Source organism: Procambarus clarkii, chromosome 14, assembly GCF_040958095.1.
Source record: "Procambarus clarkii isolate CNS0578487 chromosome 14, FALCON_Pclarkii_2.0, whole genome shotgun sequence".
NCBI classification, from domain to species: Eukaryota; Metazoa; Arthropoda; class Malacostraca; order Decapoda; family Cambaridae; genus Procambarus; species Procambarus clarkii.
In genome coordinates, this window is record NC_091163.1 from 7,889,161 (window position 1) to 7,902,890 (window position 13,730).

The 13,730-nt window shown below is 36.2% G+C and overlaps 1 protein-coding gene across 2 annotated transcripts in view; it reads left to right on the top strand.

Moving 5' to 3' along the window:
- The window catches only part of LOC123771929 (C2 domain-containing protein 5), a 43,944-nt gene extending 30,685 nt beyond the window's left edge, over positions 1–13,259 (top strand). The window contains exons 11-21 of one of the 2 annotated variants that reach the window (XM_045764747.2): positions 799–1,010; positions 4,003–4,067; positions 4,390–4,526; positions 4,788–5,030; positions 6,915–7,028; positions 8,253–8,465; positions 9,238–9,451; positions 9,831–10,105; positions 10,425–10,550; positions 10,825–10,971; positions 11,906–13,259. In XM_045764747.2, coding sequence (XP_045620703.1) covers positions 799–1,010; positions 4,003–4,067; positions 4,390–4,526; positions 4,788–5,030; positions 6,915–7,028; positions 8,253–8,465; positions 9,238–9,451; positions 9,831–10,105; positions 10,425–10,550; positions 10,825–10,971; positions 11,906–11,995 — 1,836 coding nt within the window. In that variant the 3' untranslated portion in view covers positions 11,996–13,259. The remainder of the gene's footprint in view (positions 1–798; positions 1,011–4,002; positions 4,068–4,389; positions 4,527–4,787; positions 5,031–6,914; positions 7,029–8,252; positions 8,466–9,237; positions 9,452–9,830; positions 10,106–10,424; positions 10,551–10,824; positions 10,972–11,905) is intronic. The other variant, XM_045764737.2, reaches the window with a different exon arrangement.
- Positions 13,260–13,730: the final 471 nt, after the last annotated feature.

Sequence of the window (13,730 nt, forward strand, 5' to 3'; positions counted from 1 at the left end):
AAAGTGTTCTAAAGTTGTATATATATATATATATATATATATATATATATATATATATATACATATATACATACACACACACACACACACACACACAATGTGTCCTCGCTTTAAAAAAAACTATATCTATATGGGGCAAGGCTGATTCGCTCCACCCCGTAATTCGTTCTACAAGTCTGCCCTAGGCTGTCCCTCCCCTCCATGTGAAAAGAACAGATCCTTCATCCACAATAATCAGAAAACCTATTTTTTATGTATTTATTATTTTAACACTTGAATTTACACAAAGTGTTTGTTAGGTTAAAACTACTAATGGGTGCTCGATTTATATATATATCTTCATTTGAAGCAATAATACAAAATTTTTTTGTTGATACAGAGAACTTGCATGGAAATGTCAAATTTGCAACTGACCACATAAAAGCAAAGATGTTTCTAAATTTTGACCTGCACAGATGAGATTATATTTCAGTGACTCACACGACTCAGAACCAGGAATCTAGTGTGCTGTATTACATACATATATAGTATATGTATGTAAAAGATGTATCAAAAGCATTTAAACATTTTTAGTGAAGAATTACACTTAATTGTAAAGTTAGAACTCTACTTGTTCCTTGTTGCTTTCAGCTTTATGTAGTGTAGGATTTAATACATGAAGAATATTCTGAGCCACTTTAGATATTGAATGAGTATTGTATATGGTATTGCAAATTTCAGGTAATGCTTATTTGTATATTATTATAATTTTTGTATAAGTGAAAAGTTAGCAAATCCAATCATTTCCATTGTTCTTAGGCTAGCATGAGTCGCAGTCATCCTTGTATTGAAGACGGCTTTTCTGGTGAAGGAGGTAGTGTCCCATCTCAGCCTGCTGTACTCTCTTCTTCAAGTGGGCCTTCAAGCAACCCATCTGCTGTGGGTCCTTCCCTGTGTGCCATGTGCCATGTACCTTATTCTGAAACTTCACTGCCATTTCGTGTCAAAATTTCAAAATGTGCTGTTTGCAGGTAAGTACTGTACAGTACATGTATTTTAATTGATATACTGTAGTGAAGTGAATCATATATGATGGCTAGAATGTTCATTCTTATTACTGTGTGATGTGTGCCATATACTGTACAGTGACACCTTGACTTACGAATGCCCCTATTTACAAACTTTGCTAACCCAATTTCTTCGGAAATTTTGAATCGGGTTACAAACTTTGCCTCGGGAAACGAGTTTGTTGATACGCGTATGGGCCGACCTAACATGTGGTGGCACGGCAATCGCACCTCAGTTTATCAGTGGCTCCCGCCTAGTGACAATTGCGCCCGAATTCTTTGTAAAGAATTTAAGTGTTTTCGGATTTTTGGATATTTGAACATAAAAGTAATTGTTATATATCTTGCCATGGGTCCCAAGAAAGTCAGTGGTAAGGTTCAACCTAAGAAAATAGTTGTGAATAGAGGCAGTAGAGGATGTTCCTTCCTTATTAAGAAAATGTGTGCATTATGGGAATAACTGCAACATTTTGCTGAAAAAACTCACCCAGATAAAGCTGTAGCAGGCCATTGCATTGACCTTTCAAATGACAATGTGATTTCATTACTGTAATTGGCATATTTTCGTTTTAAAAAGTCGTAATATGAAAATGAAAATAGGTGCAGAGAGTCAGAATTCGGCTCATAAATCACGCTCAGGAGTCAAATTTCCGACATTTCAGATATTTTGAAAACTGCAGGGGGGTTTGGGCGAAATATGACCCATCACCGTTTTCATTAATTGGCATATTTTCGGTATAAAAAGTCGTAATTTGAAAATGAAAATAGGTGCAGAGAGTCAGAATTCGGCTCATAAATCACGCTCAGGAGTCAAATTTCCGACATTTTAGATATTTTGAAAACTGGGGGGGGGGGGTTGGGCAAAATATGATCCATCGCCGTTTTCAGCAATTGGCATATTTTTGGTATAAAGAGCTGTAGTTTGAAATTGAAAATAGGTGCAGAGAGTCAGAATTCGGCTAAAAAATCACGCTCAGGAGTCAAATTTCCGACATTTCAGATATTTTGAAAACTGCAGGGGGGTTTGGGCAAAATATGACCCATCGCCGTTTTCATTAATTGGCATATTTTCGGTATAAAAAGTCGTAATATGAAAATGAAAATAGGTGCAGAGAGTCAGAATTCGGCTCATAAATCACGCTCAGGAGTCAAATTTCCGACATTTCAGATATTTTGAAAACTGCAGGGGGGTTTGGCCAAAATATGACCCATCGCTGTTTTCAGTAATTGGCATATTTTTGGTATAAAAAGTCATAATTTGAAATTTAAAATAGGTGCAGAGAGTCAGAATTCGGCTCAAAAATCACACTCAGGAGTCAAATTTTTGACATTTCCGATATTTTGAAAACTGCAGGGGGGTTTGGGCAAAATATGACCAATCTCCATTTTAAGTAATTGGCATATTTTTGGTATAAAAAGTCGTAATATGAAAATGAAAATAAGTGCAGAGAGTCAGAATTCGGCTCATAAATGACGCTCAGGAGTCAAATTTCCGACATTTCAGATATTTTGAAAATTGCAGGGGGGTTTGGACAAAATATGACCCATCGCAGTTTTCAGTAATTGGCATATTTTCTGTATAAAAAGTTGTAATTTGAAAATGAAAATTGGTGCAGAGAGTCAGGATTTGGCTGAAAAATCATGCTCAGGAGTCAAATTTCCAACATTTGAGATATTTTGAAAACTGCAGGGGGGTTTGGGCAAAATATGACCCTTCGCCGTTTTAAGTAATTGGCATATTTTCGGTATAAAATTCCTATTTTGAAAATGAAAATAGGTGCAGAGAGTCAGAATTCGGCTCAAAAATCATGCTCAGGAGTCAAATTTCAGACATTTCAGATATTTTAAAAATTGCAGGGATGGTTTGGGCAAAATATGACCCATCGCTGTTAGTAAGACAAGTGTTAAAATGTAGGGAAAACAAGTGTCTTTAGACAGATCCTTAGTAAGACAAGCGAGCAGTGAGCCACAAGCAGGTCCTAGTGGTATGCAGACAAAATGTGCCAGAGAGTGTACCCCAGAGAAGTCTTCACTGCCTGATGTTTTAATGGAAGGGGGCTCCCCTTCCAAACACTAACACCTCTCCTTCTTGCCCCTCCAACCTGTTTTCCATACCCCAACAAGACTCATCAGTGAAGGTAAGTAATAACTTGTACATACTTACGTACTGAAGATTTGGGTGAATTAGGTATAAAATTTATTTTAAAGTTAATTTTTGGGGAGTCTAGAATGGATTAATTCAATTTCCTTTATTTCTAATGGGGAAATTTGCTTCAGTTTACACATTTTTGGCTTATGAACTATCTCTGGGAACAGATTAAATTCATAAGCTGAGGTACACTGTACTTCCATTTAATACCAAAATTTCAAAATGTTCAATTTGTTGGTAAGTAACTGTATTTAGATTAACTCTGTAATGAAGTAATTATCAATTAGAGAGTTTCTTCATTCATCAAAGCAAATTATATTTGCAAGCCAGCATTTTCATTGTTATTTCTGTGGGGAGCCTCACCGGCTCCCTGAAGCTATCCGAAATGATGTGTGCTATGTAATTGGTGTTATCAGTCACAGGAGTCCTTATGCCTACTATGGAAGTCAGGCAACTTTTGTCACCTGCATTCTGGGGAAGGTTAGTCATTGGCCTAGTGGGACCTCAGTAAGTCTAAACTGCATTTTGGTCCCAACATGAACAATCAAGAAACCATATACAGTACAGTACAGGGAATCTTTATTATTCTATAACTTGTTATTGACAAGTAATCAGATTGAACAGCTGGGTATGGGCAGAAAAAATAATTTATTGGCGGTAGAGAATATTATTGTTAGTGATCATTACAAAATAGTATTACTATACACTGTATTATGCTCATTGTGTTGGTAGGTGCAGAAATATATTTAATGAATTATTTATTATCAAGTATGAAGCACTTGTATTTTTTCTGATTATATTATACAGAAAGGGAAAGGTGCCAGATGTTCTCTTCACCACTCTAGAGCCACCTGTGGGGGTTCCGATTACAGGTAAATGCATTTAAGTTTTTAGTTTGCCTTCACCTTGCAGTACAGCAAGCCATTTGTACATGTATATGTGTGTATATAGAATATAGACTGTGTGTGAGTAAAGGACAGTAAAGGACAGAGAATCTTGACAGTAACAAGAGAAGGGAGTAAGGAAGGACACAACAGTGAGAGTAATGACAGTAAGGATGATGCGAGTCCTCAGACAGGAGAGAAGATTGTGACATCATATACGTCCTTCCCAAACGAAAGTGTTAACTGATGACAAATTATTAATTTTCCTTCATATTCTGCAGCTTGTGTTTAAATTTCTTTGTCATTGCAGGAAGAGGCTGTTTAATTCAGGCAAGGGTGGCTAGATCCAAACGAGATTTGAAGGGTGAACTTAATGCTAAAGAAATATCAGATTCCCTCCCATTTTTGGAATATGAACTGCACAAGCAGCTCATTAATAAAATGAAGGTAAAGGACCTTGAATAATTTTATTTAATTTTATACTTTAAACATATTTACATATATTAAACTACTATTATTTCAGCGATTGTTAGCACATTTTATATATAATATTGAAGACTTATTCAAGTGATATTAAATTATAGGGTCTGAATTTTTAAATGAAACACATTGCACAAAAGAATGTAATGTCATGTGTAGATAAACACATTTATATTGCTACATTTAATTTGTATTGTTTACATTAAATATTGCAAATGTATTTTCCAGATAAAGGGAATGAATGCACTATTTGGTCTGCGAGTGCGGGTGACAGTTGGGGAGCGTCTCATTGTGGGTGTAGCCACAGCAACAGCTGTGTTTCTCTCTGCTCTTCAGCCACCACCAGTTCCAAGAGTGACTTCTGCTAGTTGTGGCCGAGACGATGAAAGATATAGAGCCGAAGTTCAGAAGCTCCTCCTCACTACCATTGCCCGGAACAAGGAATACTTTGGAACTAAACATGTCATCTCGGTAAGAAAAGGCCATGTCGTGGTATATTGGTCAAAGGCATTTGGGAGTACCTAGAGCATAGGCTCGAGTCCCCAAGGCTCCTACTGATTTTCTCATTGATAAATCATGTTGTTGTGATTTCTTTGTGTATGTTATCTCGGTAACTAATTTATAATTTTTAAATAATACATTTCTTATACAAAATGATTTATCCTTTTTAAAATGGCCAGACAAGATAATATATTACATTATATTTCTGAACTAAGGCCCCTCCAATACTCCCCGAGTCAGAGTCCATCCACCCAAGATTCATATCAACAGCCAAGCTATTGTTAACTTTTATCCCCACCTTGATAAAGAATTTTGCAAATAGTCTTGTCACTTATTTAGGGAAGGAATACAAAGGTGACTAACTCTAGTCATGGGGGAGGGACCCACTCTCTGTATGACAAGAGGAGGAGGAATACTTTACACAACCCCTGCTAGCAATAATTAGTCACAAGCAAGTTCAATTATTGCTTTTCTAACTACCAGTTAAGAATCAAAGGTAACTCAACTGCTACCAAGTGACTCATCCATTACTACAATGCTGTTGGCAGAGCCAGTAACCTCCATTTTGTGCCTGGCATCCACCCCATCAATAACATAGGTTCTGCGGTGGTCAATAAGTTTTCTGACTAATTTTTACTGGAGATTGTTGTCAGTGCTGGGGTACTATACTTCAGGGTCAGCTTCATGGCATATATACTGGTCATGGGTGTGCCACTGACTGTTGCTATCTGCTATGGTTCAACCCAAGAGATATCTTTTTCTGAAGCTTTAATTTTGCATTCAGTATGATTTAGTTCCTCTCATGTACCACTGTTTTGACACTGCTTTTATGACTTTGATGTTGGGGTTTTATTTACCACCAGTTAAGAGATGTTCATGTTCTCTACTCTGCGTGATACAGTAGCAGCCTTGCCCACTCTACTACACCCAGGTTTTTGCTTAACGATGTAGTGGGTTTATTTACATTTTCTTTTCCTCTAGCCTGGGGCTGCACTAGTTTTTCCTCTTGTTATATAAGGTTTGCTTATTATACATTGAGTGCATACCCCTTGTGACTTGACTTCCTCTCTGGTGACCTTTCTTGGGGGTGCGTCATGTTTCTTTTTAAGTTGTAATGTAGCTAGAGTGTGTGTGGCAGTGTTGATTCAATATCTTCAGTAGGGGCAGTAGCTTGTATAGAGGTCACAGGTGCTGGGATTTCCCTGGGCCAAATGCCTCAACTGCAAGACAGCTATACAAAGGCTCTCTGCAGTCTCACACTCTCTGCAATCTCTAAAGCTTGAGACTATTAAATTTGGGAAGTCTAAACAGGTTTTCTAAAAGTCTTACCTCTCCATTGCAACTCTTTCCCTGTCATAAGTTACCTAAAAATACCAAGGGTGGATTGATGTTTTCCTCTGGAAAGAAAATTGGTAGTTCCCTCAGAAAGGGTGCTTAAATTGAGACATTCTCTGCAATCTATAAGGAGGAAATGTTTTTGGCTATGTACTAACTGAGAGGAGTTCCAGATTCTTTTGGAGGGATTTTTCAAAGTTTGTGTGCACCAGGGGAAGACATTGATGGATCAAAGTTTTCCACATTAAGTTATTCATATTTGTATATTTAGTTGTGCTTTATTTCATTGTATTTACAATGTAATGATCCTGCCATTGGATATACAATATCTCACAATCAATCAAAATTCATTAACTAATTTAATATTAATTGTTTTTATAGTTTTAAAAATTTAAGGTTTTCAAGACTTATGAAAATATATTATTCATTTTCTATTTCTCACACTTAGTCTGGGTTTAAAACTATTCAAACAAGCACCTTAAATTTGTATTTAATATTTGCAATGATCTTATCATCCAGGAAATATTGGTGGATGAAATGAATGGTGGCCGGGAGTCAGATACAGAAGATTCAGAAGACGATCTTCCAGAGATTGATTTGTCATCAGGCAATAAGGATACCTCAGTTTTAGAAGTAGGTAAAAATGCTTTTAAATTTGAAATATGCCAATAATTTTTACATTTCCTAGCAAGCACAGTAGTTATAAACAACTTGAGAAATTATGGCATAAATACTGTACAGAGTAATTTCTGTGGGGAGCCCCATCAGTTCCCAGAAGCTGATGGGAGATATATATATATATATATATATATATATATATATATATATATATATATATATATATATATATATATATATATATATATATATATATATATATATATATATATATATATATATATATATAAATGCGAACAAGCCTGAATGGTCCCCAGGACATATGCAACTGATATATATATATACAGTATATATATATATATATATATATATATATATATATATATATATATATATATATATATCAATCTATGGGTTATATAGTACATATCTAAACTAATATGTGCTGTATTAGCTTTGGGTCATCGGTCACAGGAGTCATTTTGCCTACCGGGAACCACAAGCCAAAACATGGGCCCCCCCCCCCAAGAAAGGTGCAATAGCTTATGAGCACTTTACAATTAAAGTACGTCATAGTTGCTGTCGACCTGGGAAGCACCCAGGAAGGTAGGCAAAACAAAACAGACCACAATCTGGTGAAACTGTGACCTACGTCCAAAAAGGGCAAAAAAACTCCCCAGGGAAAAAACAAACAAGCAACACTTCCTCCAACTAGCACTCATGCTCGTTAGCATCCTCCCCTCCCCCCCCCCCTCCCTCACAAAGGGGGATGGGGAGCTGGCAACCCACTACAGTATTTATAGAATAGACTGGTTTCCATGTTGCATTTATCCATTATCACTTTGTTTCTGTCATGATTGCAGGATAAAGTCTCTTAATATATTGGTGCTATTGCTTTCTTTTTGGTTCTCTGTCCCTCTTGCAATTTTTCCTGGACAAGTCTTACTGTCCAGTTTTGTGTTTTGGGATTAATTTTTTGTGCCTTTATTGGAAATTTCACAAGATGTTACATATCTCTGTGTCATTAAGACATTTAAGGATAATTATATTTAAGAATATTTCATAGTATTGTTTGTATTATTACTTGGTCAGGATTTGCATTTTTAAGAATATTTCAAGAACATTTTCTGTCTTGCGAGATATGCTTCACATGGAAGGGGACTAGGGATGCTTTCCTTGATCAGCTGCAATAACAGAAATATGTCTCTACCTAAAGTTACATTTCTCTCCAAAACTTAGTTGGATGACATGGAAGATGCAGAAATGATTGGCCTCCTTGTGGAGGGTTGTCCGCCTGCCCAGTTGATGGCAGTAACTACACAAGTGCCTCCTGGTGTCTCCCGAGAGAGAATAGTAAACAACCTCCAGATGTTCACCCGAGTGTGGAGAACGAAGGTGCCGGCTACTCTAAACCATAACGTCTTCAATCAGTATTTTGATAAACTTCTCCAGGTACAAATATTTTGTTTTTGTAATTGATATAAAAAAAGATCACAGATTTGTGGATTTATGTCATTTATAGCCTGTAAAGTATGTTATTGTACTATATGGTACTGTTAAGTATACTATTGTATGGTACCATTCTGTATTGTACTGTACAGTACTGTTCTGTATGGTGCAGTATGGTACTGAACAGTGCTGTACTGTATGGTACTGTTCAGTACTGTTCTGTATACTATTGTATGGTACTATTCTGTATTGTACTGTACAGTACTGTTCTGTATGGTGCAATATGGTACTGAACAGTGCTGTACTGTATAGTACTGTTCTCTATGGTAATGTACAGTACTGTTATGTATGATGCCATACAGTACTGTTCTGTATCATACTGTACAGTACAATACTGTTATGTATGGTGCTGTACAATACTGTACTGTACAGTACACCTAATGCTCTATTCATCTAGCAGTATGTAGGGGTTGTTGTCGGGTTGCATCCTGTGAGGGGTCAGTAATTCCACCTGGGGGGAGGGGATCTCGATATAAGCCTAACATGTATGAATACACCCTGGCTTCCTGTCTCCCAACACAATGAATTAATGAATTATTATTATTAATTATATATACATATACACATACACATATACACACACACACCCTGTTTTTCCTATTCATTTATTTTACTCTCACCGGCAACAAATATCTACTTCCTTGTATCCACAGAATACATTTTATGTATTTGTATTTTTACTATTTCATTTTATAAAAACTTTAATAATTTTCAGAGTGTATACTTCAAAGTTCGCAAATTGGCACCTTGTATTATTGCTGGATTACAAGTAAATGTAGAGTTACCAGAGGAAGATGAGCTGCAAATTAGTCTATTTGGAATGGTTCTTGGTCAAGGTTCTCCAGTCCATACGCAACTTCAAGCTTTCACATCTAATACCACAAGCCAAGTTGGTCAGTCTGACGTTCCTCTTAAGAAGGCAAAACAAGGTAAAGTGGTGTCCACTGTATCACTTTTCTCGTTCTTTTATATTAATTTCCTTATAGTCGTGAACAGTACTGTCCACACTGTGTGTGTCTTACTGACTTTGCAAGAGTGTCCCACTTAATCACTGAAATGTGTATGTTCACAACCCATTGTACATTCTTGTATATATATAAAGAAATAAAATCAAAGAAATATATCTAGTAGGCTTTTTGGGTACGTAAATTAATGTAATATACAGTAGTTTACACTTGACATGGACCATCTGTAAAGCTCTTATTTATGTCATCTTGATCATTTTCATTTACTGTATGTATCTTGTGTCATTTTTCCGTGTACAGGTATATATCTAATTTCATTCACAAAAATTACCCTCGTTTGCAGATGATGGTGAAATGATATTCAAAATGGAAGAATTAATTCCATTAGTTGAGGACAGTTCTAAAACAAAAATTGCACCGCCACAAGAACAGCAGCGGCAGCATCCTCCACAACCTATAGTTAAAAAACAGTCAGTTTTGTCAATGTCTTCAGTACAGTCAGTGCCATCAGTGCCGTCAGTGCCGTCAGTGCCCTCAACAGCCTCTATTAGTTCTTCTGCCTCATCTGCTAGATCTTCTACTAAATCGAGGAATGATCCAAAATACATTAACTACCATGTGAGTATTATTAGAGTATATTGTTTCTAACATTGCATCCAATCAGAATTTTAGGGCCTAACTAATGTTATAGGATGGCCAGATTGATGTCATGAAGTGGGCAGATTGATGTGTTAGCTATCTAGGTGGCTAGATAGATAACACATCTATCTATCTAGGTGGCTAGATAGATGCGGCAGTCAGTATATCATGGGGTTGCTTTTACTATTCAGTTAAATTTCCTGAAATTCTTAACATTTTGTAAGGTTTCATTACCATTCCTCAGCCTGTGAGCAGATGGCTTCAAATTTCCTAATTATAAACATTCTCTGTTTACTAGCTCATTCGGAGAGAAAGGTACGGTGTGGAAATCACTCCTCTCTCGTACATCCCTGGTGCTCGTATAGACTGCCACCTGGGAAACTTGAACTTCTTCTTTATCAGGGAATCTACTAGTATTAAAGAGGTGAGATGTTAATGCACACTTGTTATAGTATTACCCTTAATTTATTGTAAAAATATTCTTAAGTTCATCAAATACTGTACTAATTTCACACATCCTTTTCTTGACCTTCCTCATAACTCCATCCATATATACATTGAACAACCCTGGGGGCATCAAACAGCCCAGACATACTACATTAATATAAAATCACTCAGTACACCATTAATTCCTAGAAAGTCACTGGAATCAATTTCTCACCAGAGGAATTGAGAGGACAAAAATGTTTAATTGGCAGAGTGGTGGTCTGAGTGGCTTCATGGGCAGCTTTGTGACCGAGGTACTGGCAATTGTGCGTGCTCACGTTGCGGCTCTGGGAGGAAACGCTATGATTGCTTACTTCATGTCCGAGTGTGTGCTCCTACATAACCCTTACAAAAATCAGGTAAATATTAAGATGTTTATTTAAATCCAATCCAACACATGTTAGATAATTACACTGTATATAAATAAGCTTATTCTCTCATTTGTGAATGTATTTATTTTAAATATATATATTTTTGAGACTGCTCTTTTACCACTCTCTGAACAATCCAACCTCTTACAAATTACCTTATGTGGAATATAAGGTATAGGGTAAGCTGTTTACTATCTGTACAGTGTAAAGCCTTCTTCCCATTGCTGTTCTGTGCATGGATTTGTATCTTGCTTTTCTGAAGGACTAACTTTATCCTCAAAGAATGATGCTGCACGTTTCGTGTGTGCAGCAATACTGAGTGGTTTTTGACTGTTTTGCTGTTCTGTTTGTCAGCTCTTCATAACCTACCATCTGTTCACTGCTTCCAGGCGAATCCCCATGTGTTCTTCATTTTGTGATTCCATTTTCCCCTTCTGTATGAAAGTTTTACCTTGTATTTCTAGCCGTGTTAAATTTGGTAGGCCATAGTTCCCATCCTTCTCATTCCTTCTTATTTGCTACTTTTTGTGGGGTTTGGAAGTGCATGTTCATAGGTCTGATGAGTGTTGTTGATGAGGTACTGCCGTCTGTTGTGGTCAGGCAGGCAGTAGTCAGTGGGCTGGAAGACTTGTTCAGCAGTCTCATTTGATCACAGAGGAGAATTTCCACACAGCTTTTGAGTTTGAGGCATGTATCGTCTGTCACTCAATGTTGACTTGATTGAACTTATCTCCAGTGTTCCCTAAGCATCTTTGAAGACTGCATGGACCATTTGAAAAGTTTCTTGCGGTGCCAAGAATACCACCTACCAGATTGTCATGATTGTTGTTCAGAGGACACAGTAGAATTAGGGGAGCAACACACCGTCTTATGCTCAGAAAAGTGCTATTTGTGTTTACTTGAAGCTTTATTTTAATTTCAGGGTCAGTGTTTGATCAACGTTGGTGGTGATGTGGTACAAGTACAATACAATGCAGGTTCTTCACTGCATGATGGCTCTGCTGAAGAGTAGCAGATCTCCCATCTTTACTAGGTACAAATGTCTGTTTTAACGAACAACAAGAATTTCGTTTCACATATAATTTAATAAATTCAGTTACTGTTCAAAGATGGAAGATTTCTGAAGAGATATAAACACGAAAGAAATTTTCAGGTTTTAGCATGGTTGGAAGTATTTTTTAATTAATAATAAGAGTATGAATGATAATGACGACAATGCAACAGCTAACACTTAATGTATGGTGAATCCACTGTACAAATACAAAGCTACTCGGTCTTGTAGACCTTATTATTTTTAAACAGTGTCACTCACCATTGTGAACTTGAATTATTTGAGTGGGGTAATTGTGCCAAGAATGTGTACTAAACATTTTGTATTAACAAATGGTACATGAAGCTGTTACAAGCATTTTGTGTAAAATAAATATTGTGGAATTAGAAATTGCTGAGTTATTTACTATTGGTTAAATAACTAACAGATAAGAAAACATACAAAGTAAATCATTTGTTATGTGTACACATGTGAGTTACTGAAACTAATGACAATTATTATATTAAAGTACAATTGTCATGGAATTTATCAAAATTATTTGCTTTCACACATTGTTGTTTGTCCATCACTGGGTTATAACTGTATTGTGGCCTTCTGAACACACTATAAAAGTTATCTTCAAATTGATTAGAAATTGCTCATATAAATATTCTTTTGTGAAGTGATCCTGAAAATTAGTTTCCTCCCAAGAAATATAATTAGATTGAAAGTTGAATAATATTAAATTAGGAAAATACATTCATTGACTATCTTGAGCATACTTATCCATAAATACCCATAATTACACCTCTAAAAGATAGATTACTATTTTTCTTATCCATCCATTTCTTCGTGGATTTATCTTCATCTTTTTGCTTACTTTCATGAATATTGTAAATAATAACACCTTCCTTGTTGATTTGATTTCTTAATATATATTACAATTATTGAGACATGGGCATCCTTTCATATTTCACACACTGATATAACACCCTTACAGTCATCTTTATCAGCTTGCTATTAAGGTCAGTTTTGTTATCATCATTATTAATCTTACCCAGTTTCTACCTCCATGGGGTTCAGATTTGATTTCATATACTGTAGTTTACATTCTTCTAAAATCTTTTGCTATTTTCAGAGATACTTCTATTAACCCTTAAACTGCTCCGTCACTCATAAGCAATAAATGCCTGTGACAAAATGCCCTGTAAATACTAGGTGTGTCCTGTAACATTAAAAACCCAACAAATTCCTTGTGGATATCACTTGACACTAGAGACGTATAGCAATCATTTGTCATATTTGAAAACACCCTGAAAGCCTTGGTTTCCTTCCTGGGCCCTAGTAAAAAGATGGGCATCACCATCCATTGACTGATGTTCACGCTTCAAACCATTAATGCCATGCAAAATTGCAAGGAGTTTATGGGCCTGGAAGATCTTAGTAATTGGGACGAATCTATTACAAATAGTTAACTTGAAAATTATACATTCATAATATTGACATCATTAACGTGTCTTCTCTTCACTATGGCCAAACTAAAATTATTTTTTTGTTTTGTTGGGTATATGCACCAGGATAACCACCTAATTTTAAAGGGTTAACTATTTAGAGAAGTACAGCTCTGCCTTCAGCTATACATTTACTACCTCTCCCTCCTTACCTTCTCTATTAACTATTCATACTAGTATACTTTCCTTCCCCTCCAGTAATTTCC